Source organism: Agelaius phoeniceus, chromosome 6 (assembly GCF_051311805.1).
Source record: "Agelaius phoeniceus isolate bAgePho1 chromosome 6, bAgePho1.hap1, whole genome shotgun sequence".
In the NCBI taxonomy this organism is placed as follows: Eukaryota; Metazoa; Chordata; class Aves; order Passeriformes; family Icteridae; genus Agelaius; species Agelaius phoeniceus.
This window is the reverse complement of record NC_135270.1, coordinates 61,135,716-61,149,448: the sequence shown is the minus strand read 5'-3', so window position 1 is coordinate 61,149,448 and position 13,733 is coordinate 61,135,716. Positions and strand designations below refer to the sequence as shown.

Here is a 13,733-nt window from a genome sequence, read left to right as displayed (position 1 = left end):
CCTGCTTACCATGGTATTTTCACTAATATTTGGGTTTAATGAGCTAGGAAATCTGGGCCATTGTGTGCTGGTGGATACACTCATCCTTTCTTCAGCTAAATATGTTATCAGATAGCTTCCACAGAGATGAGCAACTGCTTCCTTTGAACTCGGGAATCATCACGATTCACTAATTTGCTTAGACCACCTGCTTGGTTAATATAACCACAGGCCTCTTGTTTTCCCTCTGAAATGGTAAACACAAATCCAAATGTTGCTGTACTGACCCTGGAGAAGAGGAGGCTGAAGGGAGACCTCATGGAGGGTGCAGCTTCGATCTCTGCTCTCAGTGGCAGTGACAGGGAATGGCTGGAGCTGTCAGGGCAGGTTTAGGTTGGATTTCAGGAAAAGTTCTTCCCCCATAGGCTGGTGGGGCACTGAACAGGCTTCTCATGGAATGGTCACAGCCCCAAGGCTGCCAGAGCTCCAGGAGCATTTGGACAACGCCCTCAGGCCCAGGGTGGGATTGTTGGGGTGTCTGTGCAGGGCCAGGAGCTGGACTGGATGATCCCTGCGGGTCCCTTCCAGCTCAGGATATTCTGTGATTCCGTGACCCACCCCAGCCCACAACAACACAGACAATGCACAGCCCCACTAGCAGGGGAAGCCTCTGCTTCCTACCCAGGCACTTGCAGCCCTGCAGAAATGCTCCAGCTGGATCTGCAGAGACCCCAAGGTCCCACAGGAATTACCATATAAAAGAGAATTACCCTGCTTCTCCGCTCAATCTGCCTTGTGTTCTGCCTGGGGTGTCTGTGCTCCCAGGACACGTGGTCTGCACTCTGGGTTCTCCATCTGCAGGGAAGAGAGGTGGCCACGGGGGTGTTGCTGAGTGCCCCCACTGCAGTCAGGGAAGGAGATTTGCTCCCAGCCAGCTTGAGGATCCTTCCATCACACGGATCTGCACGGGCACCCGCCCTGCAGAGCACGGAATGCAGCAAGGAATTTCTTCCACGGGTCACAGATCTGTTTTTTAATTACCATAGAAACCTCCAAACATCAGGCGTGTGCTGTTACGTCAGGGTCTCACTCCTCCACAGCTGCCTCCTTGGGACACTCTGGGGAACAGGAACTGTGGGGTCCTAAATGGTGGGGGATTATTTTTGGATTAATTAGTAAGCATGGTCTTGGTATCTTCTGGAGCACAGGATAGAAACTGTGGCTTTGGTCCTTTTTTGCTCCACAGCTTGCTGGTGTGGGGGGACACCATTCCCACCGCCCTTCCCCGCCTCACAGCGGGATGCATTTACTGCTTCAGCCCTAAATATCCTTCCCATCACTGCTATTCCCACTTTAGACATGCAAAATGCAAAACCTGGGAGGCGTTCTTGGCACAGCCAGCTTGGCAACCCTTGAATCAGCGGGGTGTGAGCGTTCCCACCCGGAGCTCCTGGTGCTCCCGCGCCAGACGCGCACCCGGCGCGGCAGACGGCGCATCCTGACGGCTCCACGGCCATCCCAGAGCACACCCCGACTGCAGGAGGGCTCCCAGCACTTCTTTGAGGGGAAAGGGGCTCCTTGGTGGAGCATGGATTGGGATGGAGCTGGAGGATGAGGCAGATGGCCGGGGTCTGTTGGCAGGGAAGTCCTGTTTGTTTAATTAGTCACCAGACAGGCTGAGAGCTAAAAGCAAACTCCAAGTGTGGTGAGATGGACCATTTGCACTTGATGTCTACCTGGTGATCCTCATCTTGTCATCCTGAAGTCGGATTGATGCTCCAGCACATGGGACCAGGTGTTCCTGGTGATTTTGGGTGGCCTTTGGTTCCCCACTACTATTTTCCCCCCAAAAGGGGCAGATTCAGACACATGCAGCTTTAAAAGCAACCAAAGGAAGCCCAAACATGGAGTGTTCCTTTTTCCAGCCCCCACCAGAGCACACAGCCACCTGTAGGGGATGGATTTCTAAAGCAGCTCCAAGAGAGCTGAAGAGGAACTTGGGAGAAGGGCCTGGAGGGACAGGACAAGGGGGAATAGATTCCACTGCCAGAGGGCAGGGTCAGATGGGATACTGGGAAGGAATTCTTCCCTGGGAGGGTGGTGAGGCCCTGGCACAGGGTGTCCAGAGCAGCTGTGACTGCCCTTGGATCCCTGCAAGTGTCCAAGGCCAGGCTGGACAGGGCTTGGAGCAGCCTGGGACAATGGAAGGTGTCCCTGCCATGTCAGGGGTTTGGAATGAAATGAGCTTTAAGATCTGTGATTCTGTGACTCACTGGTGGAGGGGTTCAGTCCCCCCCTTTGCCATGATTCCATCGTTTCTCCCTCCCAGACCATGTCCTGACACCTGGGCATGTCTCTCAATTCTGAGCTTCCCTGTCTTCAAAGTGATGAGGACTGGGAGATGCTGCAAAGGCAGAATCATGGAATCACTGAATTGTTAAGGTTGGAAAAGCCCTCTAAGATTGAAGGCAACCATTCCCCCCAGAATTGCCAAGGCCACCACTGACCCCTGTCCCCAAGTGCCACATCCACACATCTTTTAAATCTCTCCAGGGGTGGGGACTCCAACACTGCCCTGGGCAGAGGTACCAGTGTCACTTGTTCCTGAGCTTGGATCAGGTATTTTGGGAACTCCTAAAGGGGCTCTGAGAGAGCTGGAGACACACTTTGGACAACAGCCTGGAGTGACAAGACAAGAAGAAATGGCTTAAAACTGACAGATACTCCCACAAATGAAAAGCCCACAGATAAAAGCACTTTACACCTTTATTTTTGCTTTATAAAATGTTCGATTATGTTCAGTGTTGGATGCCTCCTTGTAAACACTTGTGCTTAGGGTTTTTTCTCCCCCATTTCCCTTCTTGTATATACCTGGATCACTCACCCCTTGAAATGGGATGGAACTAAAGGAAGAATTAAAAAAGAAAAAAGAAAAAACGAAAGTAAATAAATGAGAAATGGGAAAGGGAAATAAAATCTGCACAGGAAATGATACACAAATCCTGTCCCTGCACACTTGGCACTTGATGGGGTTAAATCCATGCATATCTAACAAGTATATCTAATATGCAAAACTATGAAAAAAAAAAAGTTTTAAAAATTACCATTAGGGGACGAGGCCACATTTACCAGATCCCAAAGCGGCGCTTTTTCCCCCCAAAACACCCCCGCTGCCATTACCCCGCAGCCCACTAGAGGGTGGTTTCCTCCAGCGGGAGCTCGGCCGCGGCGCGGGGAGGGAGGGAAGGAGGGAGGGGATCCGGAGTGTGTTTTCCAGCATTCCCCGGGCAGGAGGAGCGCCCAAAATTCCCGAGGGGAGTGGCAGAGCTGGGAGGGGGGGGGACACACAGAGGGGACACACGGGGGACGCGCGTCCCCCTCGGGCTCCCCCCTCCGCCGCGCGCCTCGGCCCCGCCCACCCTCCGATGACGTCACCCGTATGCAAATGAGCGACATGGGGGAGCGGGGGCCCGGCGCGCGGCCGGGCTCAGTCTCGCGCCGCGGAGCGCGCGCGCGCCCCCCCCCCTTCCCCTCTTTCCCTTTTCCCTTTTCCCGCCTCCTTCCCTCATTTCCCCCCCCTTCATCCCATGGACATGGCACGGCCACCTTAAAGCGCCGCGCCGCCCCCTCCTCCCCCGATCGCCGGGGCCGCTATGAGTCAGGTGAGTGTGTTTTTATACGGAGTGTGTGTGCGGGGGAGAACTTTTGGGGAGGGGGGGGAACTGTGCTGCAGTGGGGGGGGGGGATTGTGCTGGGTGCTCCCCCCCCCCATCCCAAATGGCGGTGCTGGATGTGGGGGGATCGCGGTGACGGTGGGGGAAGAGTGGGAGGAAGGCAGCGGGCTGAGTGGGAGCCTTCCTCTCCATCCTCCTCGTCCTCCCGCAGCCCCCCTGACGCCCCCTCCTCTCTCTCTCTCTTCCAGGTGTGAAGCCCCCGCCGGGAGGAGGTCGTTCCCCTCGCTGGCTGCAGCCCTGACGCTGGGATTTTCCTTTTTTTGGCTTTTTTTTTTTTTTTTTTTTCGGCCCCACCACCTCCCTCCTTCCCTCCCTCGCTCCCTCCCTCCAGGAATCCAGCGCTGCACCGGAGCCAGAAGAGAGGGAGCAAAACCCAGCCCAGGCCGAGAGCCGCGTCCAGAAACCAAACCCGCCCTTCGCGTCGCAAAGGAGAAATTTTTTTTTTTCTTTTTTTAATCATTATTATTATTATTATTTTTATTTTTAATACCCCTGACCCGAGCACGGTGGCGGCAGCGGCGCCGGGGCAGGGAGGCTGTCCCGGTTATTTATTCTCTCCCCGCAGAGCTGTCCCTCCGGCTCACCATGATGTTCCGAGACCAGGTTGGCGTGCTGGCCGGGTGGTTCAAGGGCTGGAACGAGTGCGAGCAGACTGTTGCGCTGCTCTCCCTGCTCAAACGCGTCAGCCGGACCCAGGCTCGCTTCCTCCAGCTCTGCCTCGAGCATTCCCTGGCAGACTGCACCGAGCTCCACATCCTCGAAGGGGAGGCCAACAACCCCGGTGAGTGGTGGCGAGCCTTCTCGGGCGGTGCTCTAATGCCGTCGAAATTTAAAAAAAAAAAAAAAAAAAAAAATACACCCGAGAAACGGGTGCGGTTTGGGAGCCGGGGGGGCTCCTCCAACTCGGTTCTCTGCTCGCGTTTTATTTTCCAAACGGGGTTTGGCTTATTTCAGTTTGGTTTTTCACAGCAAACTACTCCGCTCCATGGCGTGGTGTAACTACGGTAGCATGAATGATTGGTGGGTTTTTTTTTTTTCCTTTCCCCCCCGTGCCCCCCCTTCCTCCTTCCATGCAGTTTCCTGTGAAATAAGTAAGTCAGGTCACGTAGAGTCTGGATTTTCTAGGCTTCTTTTGGGCAACGTGGCTTGCTTTGCTCTCTGCAACATGCAGAAGCAGCCCATCGCTACCTCAGACGAACTGTTATTGTATAAAGGTCTGGGCAAGTGGGTTATCCTATTTTTTTTTTCCTGTTAAATGTGGCAATTCCTATTTCATCATTCAGATCCTGTTTGGACGCATTTTTTTCCTGCGGCTCTGAATACCCCCTTGTGTTTCAGCAGAGCTCTGAGAAAATATGAGTGGACTGTTTCGTGTTACTGAGCGTGCAGGGTGCAGGACAGCAAATGTGCGTGGCTACCGAGAGTGTATTTTTCTTTTATTTATTTGCCATTCCAAGTTGCTCAACTCCTCCAAAGTAAATGGGAGTTGGGGCAGGATGGGAATGGCACGGGCGCCGTGCGAATTGCGCCGTGTGTTCCCGTATTTATTTATGGGGGGTGTGTTACAGATGTGTGCGTTCCTAAGCGCGGATGTACACAGGGATGCAAGTTGCTTAAAGTAGAGTTTTTGTAACACAGAGGGCCAGCAGAGAAGGTGAAATATCATTTAGTTGCGCAGTTCTGTTTCTCCAACACCTCTCAAAAAAAAAAAAATCCCAAACCAAAAAAATCCCATAAAAAAAATCAAAGCAAACCCCCCATTCCCAAGCACCGAAACCGCAGGGGGCTGGAAGCTCTCGGGTGTTGGGCTGTGCGTGGCAGAGCAGTGCCGGGGAGCGGCCGGCTGCGTTCAGTGATGGATGGATGGATGGAAATCCTGCGGCCGGATCCCGAACAGAGCCCCCGGTGTGCACGGGGCGGGAGGAATGCAGGGTCCTTCTCCAGCTGTTCCCTATTAGAGCACCGAGCCGGCAGGATTTGGCAGCTGCCTGCGCTGCCATTTGATGACAAGGTCCAGCGCAGCGCCGTGTTCCACCGAGGACGGATTTAAGTCCTTCTGCAGGAAACCGAGCCTGGAGCTGCTCCGGCGCAGAGGGATCGGGGCTGGCTACGGGGGAGCGAGGCTGGAATTGGCCGTTCCCTTATATAGCTCGCAGGAATGAGAGGGAGGAATGCTGCCGAGTGCGTCTGGGCGCAATGCTGCTGCTTTTATAAACAGCTGAAGGGATGAACCTCATCCATCCCTTTGGGTGGGGAGGCCCCGGGGGGGGGCCGGGAGGGAACACATTCTCCAAACTCGGCTGCTCCTGGATAAATCTGCAGCTTCCCGTGCCAGCTTCAGCACAGCTTTGCTGTGATTCCCTCTGCGAGTTGGTGTGAGCAATATATTTTTAATTTTATTTTTTTTTTATCAGCATCTCAGCTTTTCATTCCCGCTATGGGTTTGGCAGTAGCTGTGTCCCCTCAGCTGGCCAGGGAATTGGAAGGGAGGGGGGATTTGCCTCCTGCGATCAGGAAAGGCAAATTGTGAAGGAAAGCAGGGCTCTGAGGTGGCCCTGGACACAGAGTCACGTAGGGCTGCCTGTGTGGTGGCATTTTCTCAGTGTAAGGCTGGGTGCAGACCAGGGTTGGGCCCTTCCCATCTCCACTCGTGCGAGCAATCCCTGCTTGCCCCTGTAATCCCGGTGACCTTGCTTGGCGCGAGGATTTCTCCTGCGTGCAGGGCTTGGCACCCAGCCCCTGCCTGGCCCTTGCTGCGTTGGTGGAGCTGCCTGAGCTCTCCCTGGCCTGCCTTCCAAAAATGATCTCTTCCTCCAGGGCATTTGTAACTGCGATGCCAAAACCTGGATCCACTGAGTTCCTCTTTCTCACTGAGCATCCCCTCTGTATGGCTTTCCCGTGGGATGGATGGATCCGTGCATCCTGGCCCTCCTGTTGTAGTGCAGGGAAGCTGAGCTGAGATTTGTAACCAGGCTCACTTAGGAAATAGCTTTTAGTCTCCTGCGTTGGTGCTGCTTTCCTAAAACCACCTGTATTCCTTAAATCACTCCTGTTCCACGCCTGTTTGGCAGTCTGGCACTGGTCTCTTCCCTGGCAATGGAATCACACCAAGTCCTGAACAGCAGCGTTGTCATCAAACCTTGCATTACTCGTTACTCTTTGAATCCTGGTGTTTGCATTACTAATTTGGGCTCGATTCCTTCCCAGGCTGGGGCCTGAGGTGGCTCCTGGTACATTTTCCTGGTGTTTGCTGACTTGGAAATAGTGGCTTCCTGCTTGTAGGTGTCCCATTGTCATCCCTGGTCGGGGCTGTAGGGCAGGGGATGTTCCTTTTCCATGAAATCCACTGTCTGGGAAGGGGTGTCACCAGCTCAATGGAACTGCTGGGCTAATGTCCTGGAGCAGGTGTTGGAATTACACTGGGAGAACTGAGTTGTTTTGTACATGCAGGACCTGTTGCTTGTCCCAGCCCTGTGGGGAAATGGGAAAACTGGAATGTTACTCCTAGGTGATGGTGCTTAGGAGGAGGTGGCAGCCCTGCTGTGGTCCATGGTGGATGGTCACCATCCTTGGAACTGTTACCACCAACAGCAGAGATCAGGAGGGTCCCAAAGGGACACCAGAACTCAGAGATCCTCCCTGACTGGTGGTGCTGGGCTCAGAGCCCTCAGGTGTGTGCACCAGGTATGGAGGAAAACCCATTTCAGCAAAGGTGTCCAGGTTGTTTCTTGCCTGGTAGACTCAAGATGAGAGGTCTGATGAATGGCAAATGTGATGGGAGAACTCAAGGAAGAAAATTTTTTAACTGGTTAATTGCCACAGAGAAGCAAAGATATTTAGTTTGGAGGAGTTCTGTCTTGGTGGTTTGTTGGTTTGTTTTTTTTCCAAGTGTGAGGGTATTTTCATAATGACAGCCAAGCTGTCCTCACCAGTACTGCAAACCCCACGTGGCTCTGCTGGGTACAGCTGTGTATGAACCTCAGGAAGCCCTGAGGATCCTCCTGGTTCCATGGTTCCCTGCCTAAGCCTGAAGGGGTGGATGTAACCTTGTTGGGAAGCTGCATTGGTGTGCAGGGGCTGCAAGGCCACCTGCAATCCATTGCTTGCTTATAAAGGAAAAATAGGAGTGGGAAGCAAACATGGAAGGACGTCTATACATTCTTCATAGGGTGAAGTTTACAGCTTGGGATTGTCCTACACAGTGGCTTCACTGAGCTTTAATGGTTTAAACTGGTGAAGAATGTGATGGTTGTTGCTAATTCAACTGGAGTGTGAGTGGCTTGGTCTGCTGAGAAGGAGGAGAATATGGAAACCATATTATCTGTGCACAGAAATAGAAGTTTCAGGTATTGCATAGCACTATTTAAAAGCCTGCTATAACTTCCTTCCTTCCTTCCAGCCTAGCCTTGCTGTGCAGCTTCAGTCCCAGCTGCTCGGAGCTGTCAGGACACAGCGACCTCCTCTGAGCTTCCAGGAAAGGTCAGGCAGGAGTGGGGTGGGAATGGGACCTGTGCTGCTCCTGGGGCACCCAGGGCTGCTGGGTTTGGCTGCTCTGGGGGCTGCAGACCCAGTGAGGAGGTGTGAGGGCTGTGTCCATGAAAAACATGGTCACAGAGGGCAGAATCTGCTTTCATCCACTCCAGCGTCCCTCTGTGGTTTGTTCCCAAAGCAGTCCCACATCCCACCCCACCAGCCCTGGCTTCCTCATTCCTGCAAGGCTGACACAAGTGCCCAAAGACTCCTGGAGGTCCTCCAGGTGTCCAAACAGCCACGTGCACTGATGGAAGCAGTGACAGCTTTAAGCCCTTGGCTTTAAAGGACAACACATTTTCTCTGGCCTGTGCACAGGACATTCACTGCTCCATGTGTTAGGGCCAAAATCTTTATTTCATTTCAGCAGGCTGTCAGGTATCACAGGTATCATCAGGATGACCTAGATTGCTCATCCTGGGAAGGACTGGCCAAAGGAAGAGACAAGGGTTGCAGGGAGCTGTAATGTCTTTTAATAGAGCAAGTGATGCAGCTGGAAAAAATGGCCAGGCATGAAGGTGCACCAGCTCAAAGGAGGGTTTGTGTGCTTGTGGGTTTTTTTCCCAACTGTACCAGCTGGTCTATTAAAAGGCATTACATATTCCTGCAGACCTTGCTGCTTATATCCTTAGCTCCCTGTGGCTCCAGCCCTGCATCTGTTGCTGCCACCCCAGCCACAGTCTCCCAGCCCATCAGGAAGCTGCTACCCCTGCACTGTGCAAATTTTGTAGTTCATCCCCAGTGACCCCCACTGATGGCAAATCATCCAGTGCCCAGTTTGAGGGTGTTTCCCATTTAAAAAAAAATAGAAATTCTTGGCTTACAGTTGCATTGCAATGCTGAGCTGTGGTTTAAATGTCCTTGGGCTGTGTGAGGGCATTGCTGGGCTGTCACACAGTGGGACTGGAGGAGCCCAGGAGGAGGAGGAGGAGGGGGTGAGCAGCTTAGCCTGTGCTTACTGGATGTGATGGGGAGTTCTAAGTGCAGGGCTGGACATTGGCATTGTGTGGTCATTCCACACACTTCTCTCCCTGGACAGGGATGTGAGCAGCCCTGCTGGCTCTGCTCATTAAAAATTAGGAGCTGGGACTCCTAAATGGAAAGACCACAGAATCACAGAAGGGTTGGAAGGGACCTGAAAGCTCATCTTGTTGAAACCCCTCAGAGAGGGACAGCTCAGAGTTCCATCCAGCCTGACACTTGCTTTTGACCTGCTGCCACACATCTTTCCCAGGTTTTGTTTGCAAACTTGAGTGCTAAAAGCTATCAGTGCTGGGACTTTTGGGAAATACTAAGGGTAGGGGTACAGAAGTACAGAGTGCTGTTAGCCAGGGGCTTTGAGCCAGGCTACACACCCAGTGTTCTCTTGTGATTCAGAGCTATTTTTATGTTTAGGGATGCTTTCCAGAGTGGCTGTGGGAAGCACTGCAGGCTGCAGGAAGGTCTGTGGTGTGGCATTACAAAGGTTCCCCTTTGCTGTCCCCCTCACTCCAGTGCTGGGACCTACAGGAGACTCTTCTGGGCTTGCACTTTGCTCTTCTGTATTTTCTCCTATTTGTTTAAAACCTCTCCCTTGTTGTTCCTGGCATGTGTCCCTTGCAGTAAGAGGAGTTAGGAGATACTCCTGTGCCTGCTCCCAGAATTTTGTCAGCATGGATGACAAAGTCTCCTCCATTGGCAGAGCTAATGAGGGCCAGGTGTTTTGGATGGGGGGTGGCAGAGCTTGCCAGGGTGGTAATTTTTAGGCAGAAATGGGAATGAAAATGGGAATGAAAAAGTTAATTAATGGTAACAGCCTGTTTTGCTGCCTGGAGCATGGTGTGGTGCAAGAGGGTTGCTCATGGGTGAGCTGCTTTTTCCCAGAGACCTTTCCATACTTTCAGTGTCCTTTTAACCATTTCCTCAGGTAGTTCAGGGAGGGGTGTGATGCCAGGATTAATGCCAGGGTTAATTTCCTCACTGACTTCAGTTGGGAAAAATCCCACTGTTGAAGTGCGCATGAAGGAGGCAGGGGAGCATTTCCTGCATCGTCACAGACCTGAGCTGGAATTCTCTGCCTGGACCAGCTTGTTCCTGGATTCCTTCTGTGCAGATATCTTGTATTTGTGCTTGGAAAAGCAGCAGAGCTGGAGTTCTTTCTCTCCTACCAGAGTGGGTGCAGGGAGGATGTTGGTGAAGGAGAGGAAGCACACAGAGCATCACTATCAGGATATAGATTGATGGGAGAGGTCGAGGACAGCTTTAGATCAAGAGCTGAATAGGAACCAGCTGTAGAGCCATCAATTAAAATAATCTAGTTTGTGAATACACTTATCTGCAAACGAGATTAAATGGATGAGTGGGGAAAGCGCTCTGCTCGCACTGCTGCTGCTGGATGATCCTCTGCACAGTTGCATCCTTTGGCGTGTTAGACCTCAAAATCTGAGCAAAGCTGCGTGCCCATTTCACCAATTACACATTTGCAATTAGGCCAGTTGATTTTAAAGCAGCTGATGCTCCAGTCAGCTGAATTTTCCCACAGAGTTCCCCTGAAGCAGTTGAAGGTTGTGGATCACAGCGGAAATTCCCACCTCCCTACAATTTCTCAAGCTTTGCCCTTTCTTTTTCTCATGCTCCATCAAAAAAGACCACCTTGGTTTCATCTGTGGCCCGTGAGAGCCACTTCTCACTGAGCTGGGAGTGATGTTTGCAATCAGTTTAACTGAAATAGTAATTAGTGTGAGCTCCAGCTTTATTTTAGGATGCATCCGTCAGTGCTTCAGCGCTCCGGCGTCGAGCTCGTGTCTAGTGTTACCACAGATAACTGCTGGGGGAAAGGGCACCCCTGGCACTGCCAGTGCCCCCCAACCCTGGGACGGGCTCATCAGAGAGGGGAGAAGCTGCTGTACTGCAGTGCTGTGTTTTGGGGCTCCCACCTGATGGCCCCAGTTTCCTCCTCACTCCTTGCACGGTGCCAGCTGAGTGCAGGAGCCCACACCAAGCACAGGTCGTTGTGTTTGAAGCCCTTTTTGCCTTCAGAAGGGCCCCAAGGGTGGTGGGATGAGCCCTCACGTGAACTCTGTGTTTGTGCAAATCTGCCTCTGAGCGTGCATGTGCCCTTTGTATTTCCTATTTTCACCAAACAAACAAGACCATTACTATTTTACTAACTCCTGGTTACGTAAGAGCTGCTGAGGGATCTAAAAGAGGCTGCAGGTCTGATGCAAGGGATCCCCAGGCTTGCATGTTCATCCCTTTTCCCTTCAAAAATGGTGTGTTTATCTTCCCAATGCTCTGGTCCTAGGAAGAGACACAGAGATTTGCAGAGGTCATTGCTGAGTGCGAGTTGGGCAATGGCAAACAGCCAAGGCAGTGGCTTTCCATCTTGGCCCAGTAATTACAAATAAAGTTGAGGTTGGAGTGAGCAGATCCGTTCCCAGCTTCCTCTTCCGCAGCAGATGCTTTAAGTGGAAGGGCAGGATCTCATCAAAACAAGGCTGGGATTCTCTGGTGGAGAAGGTGCTGCTGGCTGTTCTTTGGAAGGGGTTTTGTGGGCAGAGGGAGTTGTGTTTCTGGCACAGGGGGGGTGCAAGCTGGATTTTCTCTGATGGAGCAGACCATGGGATGGTCTCATCTGTAGCAGGACAGCCCTGAAACTTGGTTTGCTCTGGTTCTGGATGCTGAGCAGAAAATGAGCCTGCTCAGGGTGAGTGGGCAACTGCAGAGACAGAAACTCAGTTTCACAGAATTCACAGAATCACTGGGTTGGGAGAGGCCTTCAAGATCATCCAGTCCAACGTAGCCCCAACAGCTCAACTCAGCCCTGGCACCCAGTGCCACATCCAGGCTTTGTTAAACACACCCAGGGATGGGACTCCACCACCTCCCTGGGCAGAACATTCCAGAACTTTATCATTCTTTCTGTAAAAGACTTTTTCCTGATATCCAGCCTGTATTTCTCTTGGTGCAGCTTGAGACAGTGCTTTATTCTGTACCTGGCAGGAGCTGGCTGTGTTTGGAAGTGCATGGACTTCTCCTGGCTCTCCATGCAGGACACAAACACACCTGGCTGAAGCAGGAGGAGCTGTAAGTGAAGGATTTTCCAGCACAGGATCACCCATCGTGCCAGTGTGGGTTTTATTGTTCAGTGTGGAGTTTTATGGATGTATTTACACACAGTGACTCCATGGCCTGGCTGCATCAGGGGTTTTGGTGAAGGTGTCTGGATTTCAGCCTGGTTTCTGTGCTGGGCTCTGTGCAGGTGTGTGCTGCAGCCCCTCAGCTGAGGCTTCCTGGGCTCAGCACTCCTGTCTGGAGCCTGCTGGGGTTGCCTGTCGATTTCTGCTCTCCGAGTTGAACCCAGGGTGCAAACCATGTATTTCTCTGCCATTAACCCTGGCTGCTGCCCTTGGCAGACCTCTCAGGGTGTTTGCAGTGCTTGAGCTGCAGTGCAAACGCTTTCTTGTATTCTGTCAGAATAATCCATGGGGCAGAGAAAGGTGCTACCACAAATCCAGGGTCATTTTATGTTGTATACAAGGGACTGTCCAAGGTGGGAAACACAGATGGATGATAACTGTGATAGCTCTGTTGCACCAAGAGCTGAGCCAGCTCCTTCCATAACCCCTGCAAACCTTCCCTGTTACTTGCAGGAGCTGGATGGGGCCCAGCTTGTTGAGCTATCATGCCTGGAGATGTTATTTTACTTAAAATAATGTTAATATTGTGACTGTCCTCTGCAGGATTCAGCAGCTCTGCTCCACTCTTTGCTCTCAACCAAGGCTGCCCTGCTTTAGAAGCGTGGGGTGCTTCAAAAAGCTTCTCCTCTGTTACTGATCCTCACAAATAATTAATTCCAGATTGCCTTTTTTTTTTTTTTTTAAATACAACTTGTTTCAGGCAAGCCACAAACCTGCCTTTCTTTTAACCAGTTATTTCTCCTGCTCCTTGGCTGTGCTGTTGCCTGGTGGGGAATGGGCATGTGCTGTGTTTGGAGTTTTAATTGTTGTTATAAGAAGAGATTGAGTGGGTGGATAAAACAGGGTTTAACCAGGTTTAGCCAGAAGCATCTTAAAACCCACTTTCCATGCTGCTGCATTTTTAATTTTTTTTTCCTGTGTTTTTAACCCTGAACATCACAGATCAGTTCTCCTTGTCACTGGGTTTTTCCTGTTGTCCCCTTTTCTCTGTCCCCCATCAGCAGTGGGAATTGAAGAAGGAAGAAATTGGGGAGAGGAATGTGGAGGGAAAAACCCACAACTTTTATTGTGGTGAAACTTGGCTGACCTGACATTTACAGGCAGAACATGTGTGTTTCTGCAGCAGCTGCAGTCTATGCCCATACATTTTCCTGTTGGGATGTTCCTCTTGTTTCTCATGCAGCAAACATCAATGTGATTTTTCTACCTTTTTTTCTGACTGTTCCCCAGCGTGCTCAAGTTGCTACAGGGTCAGCTTGGTTCTGGGTTGGGTTTTTCTAAAATCTTACACTTGCAAAGAAGTGGTTTATTA

The 13,733-nt window shown here is 51.7% G+C and overlaps 1 protein-coding gene across 5 annotated transcripts in view; it reads left to right on the top strand.

Annotated features, from left to right (window-relative positions):
- The first annotated feature begins 3,393 nt into the window (after positions 1-3,393).
- The window catches only part of SAMD4A (sterile alpha motif domain containing 4A), a 102,675-nt gene continuing 92,335 nt past the window's right edge, over positions 3,394-13,733 (top strand). For 3 of the 5 annotated variants that reach the window (XR_013182912.1, XM_054635030.2, XM_054635027.2), the window contains exons 1-2: positions 3,395-3,641; positions 3,902-4,494. Coding sequence is in view for 4 of the 5 variants with exons in the window: in XM_054635030.2 (XP_054491005.1) it covers positions 4,299-4,494 (196 nt within the window). In the remaining variant the exon portion in view is untranslated. Of the gene's footprint in view, positions 3,642-3,901; positions 4,495-13,733 lie in introns of all 5 variants that reach the window. The other 2 variants (XM_077180861.1, XM_054635029.2) reach the window with 2 other exon arrangements.